This window comes from Vitis riparia, chromosome 6 (assembly GCF_004353265.1).
Source record: "Vitis riparia cultivar Riparia Gloire de Montpellier isolate 1030 chromosome 6, EGFV_Vit.rip_1.0, whole genome shotgun sequence".
Taxonomy (NCBI): domain Eukaryota; kingdom Viridiplantae; phylum Streptophyta; class Magnoliopsida; order Vitales; family Vitaceae; genus Vitis; species Vitis riparia.
Window position 1 is genome coordinate 14,670,282 of NC_048436.1, and position 12,803 is coordinate 14,683,084.

Below are 12,803 nucleotides of genomic sequence, written 5' to 3' on the forward strand. Positions count from 1 at the left end.
CCACCATTAGTGAAGATCTGTTTGTAGGTGCTGGTGTCACCATTGACAAAGGTTTGATTTTGATCAATCGATTCTTTTTTGCAAAATTGCTTATCTATGCCTGCTAGGAGCCAATCATCCCTGATCAGCATGTCATTTCCTGTGAGATTGAAATCTCTTTTCCAAAATTCATCATTTGGTAGTAAGAGTTGTTTATTTTATTTATTTATATTTAGAAATACCCTTATCAATACTAATAATCAATTTAAATGAGAATTTAATATTTTCATTTAGTTGGGATTTGTTACGTGAGCTTTTTTATTTTTAGAAATACTTTTATCAATACTAATAATCAATTTAAATTAGAATTTAATATTTTCATTCAATTGGGGTTTTAATTACTCCATGTAATGAAAGTCATTCATGAAATTATCATCACAAATCTAAAAGATAATTCAAAATTTAATATTTTCAATATTAATAGTCAACTTAAATAGTAATTTAATCTATTCATTTAATTAGGGTTTTAATTACTTCACATAACAGAAACCATTTCTGAAATTACTATTACAAACCTATAAGGTAATATTTTTCATACTCATAAACAACTTAAATGAGAATTTAATCTTTTTTATTTCGTTAGGATTAACGTAAGTCATTCTTGAGAATTTAATCTTTTTATTTCGTTAGGATTAACATAAGTCATTCTTGAAATTGCCATCACAACCGTAAAAGGTAATGAAAAATTTAATCTTTTAATTTGCCTTCTATGGACCCCGCATTTTCGGCTCATGCGTTTTCCACTCGATGACGAGCTCGATTTTTATTTAAAAAATTGATTTTTATTTATTGTTTGAAAAATGACTTGGAGTCGCCACTTATTTTTGTTTTATTTTTAAAAGGGTAAACAAAATAAGAAATAAAAACCCTAAGTGTGACTCCTTATTTGGAAAAGGTGATCTACGAAAAACTGGATCGGGTTCGGGGGTCGGGTTACTTATCGGGAAGGTACGGTAGAGACCGTAGCACCCCTCTAAGTCCCTAAAGTCAGGTCTCTACTAATAAAATGAAACTGACATGGCAACCAATGAGAAAGTCAATGAATACTCAAATCGATCATGCACGTATGAGAATTAGAAACAAGCATAAGGAGTGACTATGATGCGAGAAAATACGTACCTGGGTGGCGAACCAATATGCGCTATCAAGAGGAGGTTAGTGCATAATAACAATCACGAGATATGTCACAGAGCATAATAAAATCCATCATTCATGGTAATTAAATCAATCAATCAATTAATCAATCAATTATAGAGTCACATATGTCGGGCCCCCACCAAAGCCCGTTTGTTTTTGCATGAATTAATCCCCTGAATTTCCATTATTCGGAATTACGGAATTTAATTCATGCTTATTTTAAAACATTTTTAAAAATCAAATAAAATGTGAAAAAGGCTTGCCAAGAAGAGAATGACGGTGAATTTATTATTAAAAAAAATGGAATTTTTTTATGAAGGTAAATATGGAGTTGACATTATTTAGAAAAAGACTAAAACCGAAAAGTTATTTGAAAATATTTGAAAGCCGGAAATTGGAATTATTAAAAAGAAAAAAAAATAGAATTTAAAGATTATTTACAAAAATGGGGTTGGAGTTAAAAATGGTGAAGTAATGGATATCACATGCCCCAAAAGGTGGCCATGCGAACAAGAAGCTTGTAGAGTGGGCCCAGGGAGCGAGTTCTGAAATTGGCTTCAGTTGCAGGCTGATTTGAATAGTGAGACAAGGTTTGGAATTCCCAGACTGTTTCCAACTATTATCCATTAGTCTTCTATTCACTACCAAATAAATGATGCAACCTTCACATCTCTACCTCTTCTTCAGCGAAGTACACGAGACTTCATTCTGCTGGGGTGCCCTCTCTTGAAGCTTGTTTTGCTCTTCCCACGGAGTCTAGAGCCAGACCTTGGATCTGGGTACTAAGAAAACTGTAATCTCCTTTGGGCAAAATCACAATCATGTTCGTTGATCTTATAACCTTGCAAAGCACCCAATGTAGTTGCAGCACAGGCTAGGCGTGTAAAATCCACGAAACAAAATACAAGAGGATCTCTACCACGATGCTTGGATTCTTTGCTCACGAGGATTACTTCTTTATACCCCCACAAATGGGCGAAAAACATGAGCTACTTCCCTCCTTGTGCTGTCAGGAGGAAGTTCCTCAACATGAAGAATGTTGGACGCCTCAAGTGGTAAAGGAGACGTTCTCCCGCTTGGTCTGATAATTGCATCCAACTGATGACCAAAACGTCCGCCTCGACCACTCGGTGGTAGATCATAATACAGGGGCCTTCAAATGATCCATAGCAAATTGTCAAATCGGCACTTTGAACAATGACCCATGCGCTGTCCACAATTGCTTTGGAAACGGTTAGATCAGCTTCGACAGCAGCTCAAAGTGTATCCCATATCTCTTTCTCAGCATAATTCCTCTTGATTCAAATAAACCACAGCGGTTCTATTGAAGAGTTCTATGATTTTACTCGGTAACCGCCATGGATTACAGGAGGAGGGTAAGAGCAAAATCACCTTCCAGCTTCACCAGCTCCAGTCTAGAGGAAGGGCATGTTTTTTATGGCATTTATATAAAAGAGCTATCAATCAAGTGATGGTGAGATAATGACCAAAAGCATCAATTTTGGGGACATTGATATTAGGTCCATTTGGTTTCAGATAGAGGAATCGAAGTTGTGACTTCTTTGACCTCGAACACGATATCGAAAGAAGAAAAAGAAAAAACTCTCATCGAATCAAGCACTGTATTGACGTGAAAATTGACTGAGAATAGACCCGCCAACCAGAACGGACGAGAGTCAAAGGCACCAAAAACAAGAAGACCAACATTCTCGCATAGCTGTCAGTGTCTAGCTTTGACCCAATTTTAATCATCTTTTAAATGAGTCGCCAAACAAGGAATGTCACTAATGACTGCGTTTTGGTCCAGCATAGGGGCAGCAGTAGGTCCATAGACTCAATGAAATTCACGCTTCAGCTTGGTATAACGTGAATATATATTCAAACACCCGCAACTTTGATATTTACATGGAGGTTCGTGAAAAGCAGCCATCCGCTTTAAAACGAGACATCTGTCATTGCCAAGCTCATGCATGCACATGGAACATGGGCTGTGCACCCCAAGCTTGTATCCAGAACACCATGCATGACCATTCGAAAAGTGCGGGTTATGATTAGTGGGATGGATAATGAGAGAAATTGGTTAGGTGATAGGATGAAAGAAGGAGATGTGGGTATGATGATGGAATGAAAGGATTAAGTCTGAGATGATGATCAGATGAGGAAAGGAAGACATGGAGTATGGTGAACAAATGGGAAGTGGGCAGCAGGTTGGACACAAAAGAGGTTTAGAAGCGAATTGAGCATGGGTTGGCCATTCCTATGCATAGTGATCACATGTGCACGGGAAATGAGGAGAGGGTCAGCTGGGTAGATGTGAATAAAGTATAAGGTTAAGATAGAAATGGGTATGATGAGTGTGGAAGATAAGAGGAATGATTGGCATAAATGATGATGGACATGGGGGCACGAAACTGGCAGGTTCTTTTTCTTTATTTCTTTCCCACCTCTTGGCAACCTCAGCTTTCTTGAAAAACTGGCCTATGTCTTTCAGTGGTTAGTTGTGCATCAATGTTCTGAATGAACTTCCAAGCTACCCCTACCCATAGGGCCAAGCAGCCTGGACAATGACGTCTGTAGGATTCCCAATGGTGACTATCGCTTAAAGATAGGTCCCAAGAATGAGTCAAAATCTTCAACTGGTCTTTCTTGTATCCTGTGATGCACACCTACATATCTATTCATCACTATATCTCCTTCATAGCGGCTTCCCCCATATTTATCATTGTGTACAAGACCATAGAACTCATTCTTCAATTTCTGAACAATCAGACCAACGTAAACAGGAAGAACATTTGGCAAGGATGCTGAGCTTGATTTCCCTTTCTCTTGAAGCAACCACTGAAAACCTTCTAAGGCATGGCTATTCATCCACTTTCATACATAAACTTCAGGGTGAAAGGCTGTAGGTATGTAATCCTCAAATCTGAGAGCATCTGGGGATGCTCTCTCAAACAAGGCAATCCGGAACGAAAGACTCAAAAGACGTATCAGTCGCAACAAACTCCCAAGAGAGAAAGAAAAGAAACCAGAACAGAGGTAATGGCGGGAAGAAAATAAAGACAAATAACCCCGAGCAAGCCATGTAAGGCTTGAAAAACAGGTGGGACATTAAAATAGATTCAAGGACCACATCAAAAGGAACAGAGTCTCTATCAATATCTCAACAAAACCAAGTACAGAGTCTCTATCAATATCTCAACAAAACCAAGTGACACCCAAAAAAAAAAAAAAAAAAAAAAAAAAGAAAACCAAAAATAGCAAGAAAGAAAAGGGATGAGTAGAGTGACGAAGATAAACAAAGAATCCAACGTTATACCTGGGGATGCTCTCTCTGTCTCCTTCAGCTTCTTTCTGCTCGAACAGCTTGCCCCCTCCTGAGCTCGCTTCCTCTTTGGTTTTCTGGTCCTCCCAGCAACCTCACTCTCCCTTCAAAAAAATATCTTCCAACGGCACCCTCTGCCTCCACTACCCTGCAGCTGGCAGAAAAACAGGTATCCCTCTTTTCTCCGTGCATGCAGCTGGTCCTCTCTCCATAACAGAAAGCATGCTCCTTCTTCTAGAATCTTCCTCATCTTTACAGGTGTCACTCTCCTATTCGTCCTCCAAATCCACTATTTGATTCCACTAATAGCCAACCCGAGAGTGACACGTGGCTAAATATGCTGCAGCAAAACAAAGCCCCACATGGGGGTCTACACCTTCAATTTCTATTCCATCAATTGTTGTAATAGGGATTTAATTTAAGGTTTTAATCACTTGGCTTAATGAAAAGATCATTAAATAAAATACATGAGGATAACTTGTTTAGAATGTGTTAACATGTGAACACATGAAATTGAGTAATATATTCGAGTTTTTTTATCATAAATTTTATATAAAATTATCAAAATACATTTTCTTCCAACATTCCACATACACAATTAAAAACTCTAATCCTATTTTTTTTTTATATATTCTCTTCTTTTCTTTTCCTCTCATTTTTGTCATCTTGGCCTCTTTTTTGTTTTTTGTTTTCAATAAAATGAAGATAAAGATAATGAAGAAAGTAAACTAAAAAAATAAATAAATAAGAAATAAAGTTACGGTGTCGTATTGAAAAAAAAAAGCATTTCCATCATTTTATATGAATTTTAAAAAAAATATATATAAAATAGGTGGATACGTAAATAAGATGGTATGATGTATTTAACTTTTAGCCAAAAACATGATTTTTTTTTTTATTAATACTTCGCAATATCTTCTTTTTAATTTTTTTTTACTATATATGTTACTAAAAATAATATTCAAATATTTTTAAAAAATTTATTAAAAGTTTATTAAACACCAAATGGTTTCATATATAGGAAATCTATTGCTATTGTTATAACTAACATTAAGTTATTTAAGCGCATATTACATCAACAAATTGTCATTTTGCCTTAAAAAATTAATAATCAAGATGTTTTTGTTTTTAATTCAAAAACTTCTTAGATACTTTATTCACTTTATAAAGTACTGCGTTGCTTCTAGAAAATAAAAGTAAAATCACCCCCTTAAGGAAAACTCGACTTTTAGATCATTCTTATGGATTTTTCTATGTTATAGCTGATTCTTTTAATCCCACAAAATTTTCAATATTTGTCATATAGGAAAAAAAAATTAAAAATACTATTTCTTTATACTTTGTGTTGGTTCTGGATTTTGACATTCGATGCTTAGGTTAGCTCTCAAGTTTTTGGAATTGATTTCTTGGAAGAGTTTGTGCATATCTTTAATTCTCATTCTTTAATCCTTATATAAAATGAGCTTTGTAAGCTCCCCTAGGCCATTATAACATCTCTTTATTTTAACATTTAATCCCCTAACATGTACTACTATGAATACATAACAATTGTTAGGTTAATCTGTTGATGGTGCATAATAAACCTATTTATGATAATTGACCGTTTGGGCAAATATGGTTGAATGGGTGATACTACTTGGGGCGGCTTACTTGTCTGAGCATCATACCATTCAAAAGTATCCATCCGAACACCTCAATGCTTGAGCACCACACTTTGATAAGAAAGTTTTTTAAGGTAAAAAAGAGGTACATATGAAAAATTACATATCTACTATTAAAAGCGTGCGATTAAATTTAGATCGCTGAATAAGATCAAATACATAAAAATGAAATTAGAGTATAAAGCAATGAAATCAAACTTTATAAAAAATGATAAAACCAAAACACACATATGTTACGATCTGATTCATCACATTTTTTTATACTACAACGGATTCCTCTCAATAATAATCTCCATTTTTTTTTTTATTACTAACTTGTATCTCTTTATATTTCTATCTTATCTTCTTGTTACCTTATACAATTTACTTACACCTAACTCCTAATTTTTCTATACATTTGTGGGCACCTACTCAAATTCATCTAAATACGTCACAAACAAGGCTTTAAAATTTTGATATGACATCAAATGGGTGTCATATGATTTACATTCAAGCACCGAGACAAACCCAAGACATAAATAATCAAAATTTTGTGCTATAAAAAGTTCACATTTTTACCCACTTGCCGATCAATGCTTTGAATCATCTTATAATATTAATGCCAAGTATTTACATCATAGTCAAGAACAATCAACATATTCCAATCATACAATATTTAAACCTTATCCTTCTTGAATCTTGACAACTTTTTAGGGCACCTTTCCATGAGACCCACATCACAAGAAAAGGGATGATGTTAATGCAACCATATTCCATCAATATATTTGCTAATATACTAATATACAGTTCCTTTACCAATAATTTTTCATATTTAGGAAGCAAATAATGGAATAAATTAAATCAAGTTAGGTGGGGGATATTGTAAAGGGAAAACTACAAAAGGTGATCATCAAGGGGGTTGGAAATTGAAAATTGAAAAGTTGATTCCATTAATTTTGAAGGTGAGGGATGGGATGGCATCATAGAATAGAAGACAAGGGGAGGAAACTTCAGATTGGGCATCTGGTCTATTATCTGAATAGAAAACAAAAAAGCATTGTCCTTTCTTGAGAGGACACCATGCAGTGAAGAAGAGTGGTTGATTGGAAGATATTTCACATGGGTGGCGCACCATCAAGCCAGCGAGGTTGGGGATTCACAAGGGGTCTAAGTGTGTGGGGTTTTTGTTACGACATTATGGGCTATAGACATATATATTGTCTGAGATGGAAGAGTATATCGTTGTGGGGGGTTTGGACCACTTGCATGGCTTTTAACTTTTACATTTAATGTTCTTTATTGAGATGTCAATATTATGATTTGGATACGTTTTTTTTAAAGGGCTATGAATTATGATTGAAATGTAAAATAATTTTTTTAAAATTTTTATTGTTACAATGTCAAACTCGTATCTGTCTAATAATTGATTAAAAAATTGAGGTATTAAAAAAAAATTTACTGTCTTAACTTAATATCCATTTAGATACCTTTTTGTTTTCAAAAATAAAAATTAATAGCAATTTATGCATAATATATGATCATTTTTTAAAAAAATTTATATTGAAAATATAATGATTTTGTAAAATTAATTAAAAAAATAGAGGTATTAAATTTTTTTATTATATTAAATTTAAAAGAAATTAAACTAATTTTGAGGAGATAATGTAAACCTATTCATTTTGTATAAGGGTTCATACTTTCAGCATTTGAGAAGTTGTTTCAAAAAAAGTTTTAAATTATGTTTGGTTCCAAAAAGTATTAGGAAAAAAAATTGTTAAAAGAAAATAATTTTCTTATTTTTTATTTTATTATGAAAAATGCGGAAATAAGAAAGAAAATAAAATATAATTAAAATTATTAAGAAATTTGTAAAATTTTAAATTATCTAATATTTATATAAAAAAGTTAAATAAGTGAATTTTTCTTAAATAGTATATAAAAATAATTTAGTAATCTTAAATCTATTTTTTTTTATTTTTCTTCCCTTTTTCTTTTCTTTTACTTTTCCTTACATTTTCTTCTCAACTTTGTGGAAACAACCATAAACTTAGAATTATGGAAAAAACGAAAAGAAAGAATGCCACAAAGCATGAAACAAGTTTAATTTCTTGGTTTTGGAGTTTAGTTTTATAATATTCTCTACTTTTTTAAGTATTGTTGTAGGGTAAATTTTTAGTCCAATAAAATTTTAGTTACCAAGAATAAGAATTTTGCTGGTAAAGGCTAACCTTTCTTCTCAGGTGTTTAGATGAAGATCATCGAGGCAAATGCTTCATTTTGGAAAGAGGCAATATAGACAGTGAGAAGAAAGAACCCAAGTAAGTAACGCCCTCCTCAATATTTGTCTTGTGCATGCAATATGTTACAGGCTTCACATCTTCTCATCAATGGAGACACGATACATCACTCTGCTTGATTAATACTTTCTCTAGTATTGGGAAATGTCTCTTACAAAAGCACCAAGACTTGTATCAGATGACCCACCTTTTTTAATTACTAGTCGACAAATCTCCCGAAGCTCCCTTGCTCTTCTCCTGATTTCTTTACCCTCTTCCCCTTCCCCGTCCATAAACCTCTTCACCAGCCCTGCAATTTCATCTCTTTTAGCTATAGTTTCCATTCCCACCTCTCTCTTCACCCTCCACCCAATCTTCCAATCTTCCACAATTAGCTTACTGTTCAAAGGTTGATCTGCAGCCATGGGCAAAGTAAGAAAAGGAACACCCGCAAAAAGACCTTCAAAGGTTGAGCCCCACCCACAGTGTGACCAAAACCCACCCACCGACCAGTGAGACAGGACCCTCAGTTGATCACACCAAGGCACCACCATCCCCATCTCACCACAAATCTCTTTGAATCGGCAAATTCCCTCACGCGCCACCCACAAGCACCGAACACCACTGTCGCGCAACCCAGTTGCGATTTCATTCGTCTGGGCAGTCGAAATTGGAAGGTAGCTTCCCAAAGAGATGTACAAGACAGAACCAGGAGGTTGAAGGTCCAGCCATTTTAAGTAGTGGAGGTCAGTTTGGTTTGTTGATATATAGTTGTCTCCAAGCTTGAAGTAAGGTATGAGAGGACCAACGATGTAGATGGGGAACAGGAATTTTGGTTTTAGCACATCAACCACATGGGCTTCAAGCTCATACATGGTAGCTAACAGAAGGTACTGCGCCTTGGACAACCATGACAGAGCTTCCAACATCATAGGTAAGAATGGCTTGTTCCAATATATGGAACCAGGAAGATCTGCAATGCGAATTGAAGAGATTCCCGGAATGTAATCGATTCGTTCATCTCCACTCTCTATAATAAATACACGAAAACACAGACAGTTTCAGTACCCATCTGAATTAATTTAAAAAAATTTCAGATTCGCTTGTTAAAACTGATTCGATCTGATTCTATTCAACCCTTATATTAAATGGGTTTTATGAATTCTGTAGTCCGATCTGAATCCAAAGATGCAACTGAACCTTCTCTGAAAAATTGATTTTCGGGTTATTCTTTAATCCTAAGAACAAGGCTCTTATGATGATTACACACCTGAGGAATTCACCGGAAAGTGCCGATTTTGAACCAGAAGATCAAAATGAAGAAACGCCGAAAACACCGCGGCCGACATCGGCCAAAACGATGCCACCGGAACATTTCTACGATTCGCCACATCGACCGCCCAGAATAGAAGAGTATCAGCTACTATAGTAGTCACCGGCGGCTCAAGCCGGGCCAGGAGCTGCTCAAACGGGTCTACCATCTTCGTCCTTACAGCGTCGAGGAAGGCTAGGTAGTTGGCCCCGCGAGCAAGCTCGGATGGAATGACGTTGGGAATGGAACCGAATCGGATGTTAGGCGGCTTGCTGTCGGAGAGGAGGAAGCCGAGCCACTCCTCGGTGACGATGAAGGTGATGAGAATATCAGCTCTTCTGGAAGCTAGTAACTTGCAGAGGTTCATCATAGGGTTGATGTGGCCTCTACCTGGAAAAGGCATGGCCACCACGTGGCAACCGACGGCGCTGGACTCCATGTAGACCGTTCACTCCGATCAAGTCTTAGAGGATCTCATTATACAGAAGCCATGGCCAAGAAGATAGTTATCTTCTTGAAAAAGTCATCAAAATTTCTTCAAAAGATTTAAATATTTTTCTTTTACATAAATTTTCATTAATATCATTTTTTTTTTCTAGCATCGTCATATCCAGTCATCCACGTTTCTATCGTAAGCATGTCTTCATCGTTTCATGGATGTTAAAAAAACAATGGGACCAACAGGCACCGCCTCCATTCGCTTGTCTCTATTCCGATTATTGTTTTTTAAATTTAGAAACAAAGATCCTATTTGAAAACTCTGGTTGAAAACAGATTTTTAACTCAAAGAATAAGCTTTATTATTATTATTATTATTATTATTTATAAATTAGCTTTTTTCATAATTTATTCTTAAAATAAGTTATTTTTAAACATAAATTAAATATCTTCGTTGTACTTTTACACAAATATTATAATAATTTTGTTTCACGCATTTATTTTGATTTACACTTTCCTAGATTACTATGTCTTGCATTGGTAGTAAAATCTAGGAATATCATGCATTTTGAATACTTTTTTTTAAATCATAAATTAAACTTTATGGTTTTTGCCCCGTAATTTTTACGTTTGTATAGGGTTTTTCATATTGTGTCTTGCACGATTGATTTATCTTTTAACTCTCTAATTATTAAGGAAGAATTAACAAATTAAAAATTTTAGCTAAATATAATTTAATACCTAAAATATAGGATCTTTTGAATAATAATAAAATACCAAGAATCAGTTAAAACTTTTGCTTTATATATATATATATATATATATATATATATATATGAAATTGTGTTATGTGACTACTACGTCTCTAACAAAAGCATCCATGCTGGTTTGGCAGGATTCACCTTCGGCAGTGGTTCGTTGACAAATCTCCTGTACTTCTCTTGCTCCTCTCCTCATTTCCTTCCTTCTTCGCTTTCCAAGTCCATAAATCTCCGCACAAGCTCAACAATTTCCTCTCTTGTCACCAAAGTTTCCACTCCCTCCTCTCTCCTCACCCTCCATCCAATCTTCCAATCCTCCACAGCTGCCTTACTGTTTGAAACTTGATTAATTCCACAGGAAAAGACAGAAAAGGCATCCCACAAAAAATGCCTTAAACAATGGAGTTCCACCCACAATGCGTCAGGACCCCCTACAGAAGAATGCGACAGCACCTTCAATTGATCACACCAAGGCACCACCAACCCCATCTCCCCACACATTTCTCTATGCTGTGTAGTCTCTCCACGCGCCACCCACAAAAACCGAACGCCGCTGACACGCAACACAGCTGCAAGTTCTTTCGTCCGTGCCGTCGAAACTGAGAGAACACTTCCCAAGGATATGTACAGGGCCGAACTACTGAGCTGGAAGTCTAGCCATCGGAAGTAGTTGAGGTCATGAGAAGTTGTGGCTGTGGAGGAACTGTCTCCGAGATTGAAGTAAGGTATTGCAGGGCCAATGGGATGGATGAGGAATGAGAACATTGATTTTAGAGCGTCGATGACTGGGGTTTCTAACTCATAGACGGAAGAAAGGAGAAGAGATTGAGCTTTGGGCAACCATAAAAATGACTGTAAGTTCTAGCCAAGACTTGGTTGTGATTGTGAAGTAATGCTGAGAAGTCTGCCATGCGGGTTGAAGAAAGTCGGGGATGTAGTCCACACGCTCTTCTCCCCTTTCTATCAAACAATGCAACCGTAAAGAAGGAGACTTGCCCAAGGGAAATACGTCTATCAACCCAAGAAGACTTTCGAAAATAGCTTTTTAAATTATTCTCATAAGGATGCCATGAACATGTACACGTAATAAAAATTCCTAAAATATTCTACATATTTTCAATTATTATTTAAAATATTATATAAAAAAATTAATTGAAAATGTCTCGTGTGATCAAAATCATATCCTATATTCAAAACAATTTCTCAAAAAATTATTTTTAATAAAAAAATTCCAAATATATTTTCTATGAGTTCAAAAACTGTTTTTTATTTAAAGCATGTTTGATTAGTTTGGATTCTTCCATGCTTTGAGATACCTTTCAAGATAGTAATTAGTAAGGTCTTTTATACTTGCTTCCTAAAACAAAATAGTAAGAGAGTGGCTCAAAAAATAATTTTTTAATATAGTATAAAAATAAAAATATGCTTAAAAAAAAAATTGTTTCTTTAAAAAAATGAAAAACAAAAAAGATTGTTTCAGAGTTTCCTCTCCGTTCAATAGTTTACTCACACCTGATACATCAATGGGATGATGCCAGTTCTGCACAAGAAGATCGAAGTGGTGGAACATGGAAAACACTGCCGCTGACATCGCCCAGAACGAAACCACCGAAATGTTCCTACGATTCCTAACCCTGATAGCCTAGAACAAAAAGGTATCAGCTAAGATGGATATCACCGGCGGCTCAAGCCCATCCAGGGGTCACTCTAACAGATCTTCCATCCTCATCAAGACAGCTTCGACGAACCCTGGCAAGTCAGAAGCAAGATCTTGCTCAGACGGGGTCAAGTCCGGAATAGTGTGGACTCTGATGTTAACCAGCCCCGAACAACTTCTCCGTGGCGATGAAGGTTATGAGTATGTCATTTCTGTTAAGA

At 35.7% G+C, this 12,803-nt stretch overlaps 2 protein-coding genes across 2 annotated transcripts; both read right to left on the reverse strand.

Moving 5' to 3' along the window:
* Positions 1-8,395: 8,395 nt before the first annotated feature.
* LOC117915960 (UDP-glycosyltransferase 87A1-like) lies at positions 8,396-10,242 on the reverse strand. The gene is made up of 2 exons (XM_034831733.1): positions 9,685-10,242; positions 8,396-9,444 (listed from the first exon to the last, which is right to left on the reverse strand). Exons 1-2 carry the CDS (start codon positions 10,163-10,165, stop codon positions 8,567-8,569), a joined length of 1,359 nt encoding a protein of 452 aa, XP_034687624.1. The 5' UTR covers positions 10,166-10,242; the 3' UTR covers positions 8,396-8,566.
* Positions 10,243-11,117: 875 nt separating this feature from the next.
* LOC117917019 (UDP-glycosyltransferase 87A2-like) lies at positions 11,118-12,516 on the reverse strand. The gene is made up of 2 exons (XM_034833252.1): positions 12,438-12,516; positions 11,118-11,755 (listed from the first exon to the last, which is right to left on the reverse strand). The coding sequence occupies exons 1-2, from the start codon at positions 12,514-12,516 to the stop codon at positions 11,118-11,120; spliced, it is 717 nt and encodes a 238-aa protein (XP_034689143.1).
* Between the last annotated feature and the right edge of the window lie 287 nt (positions 12,517-12,803).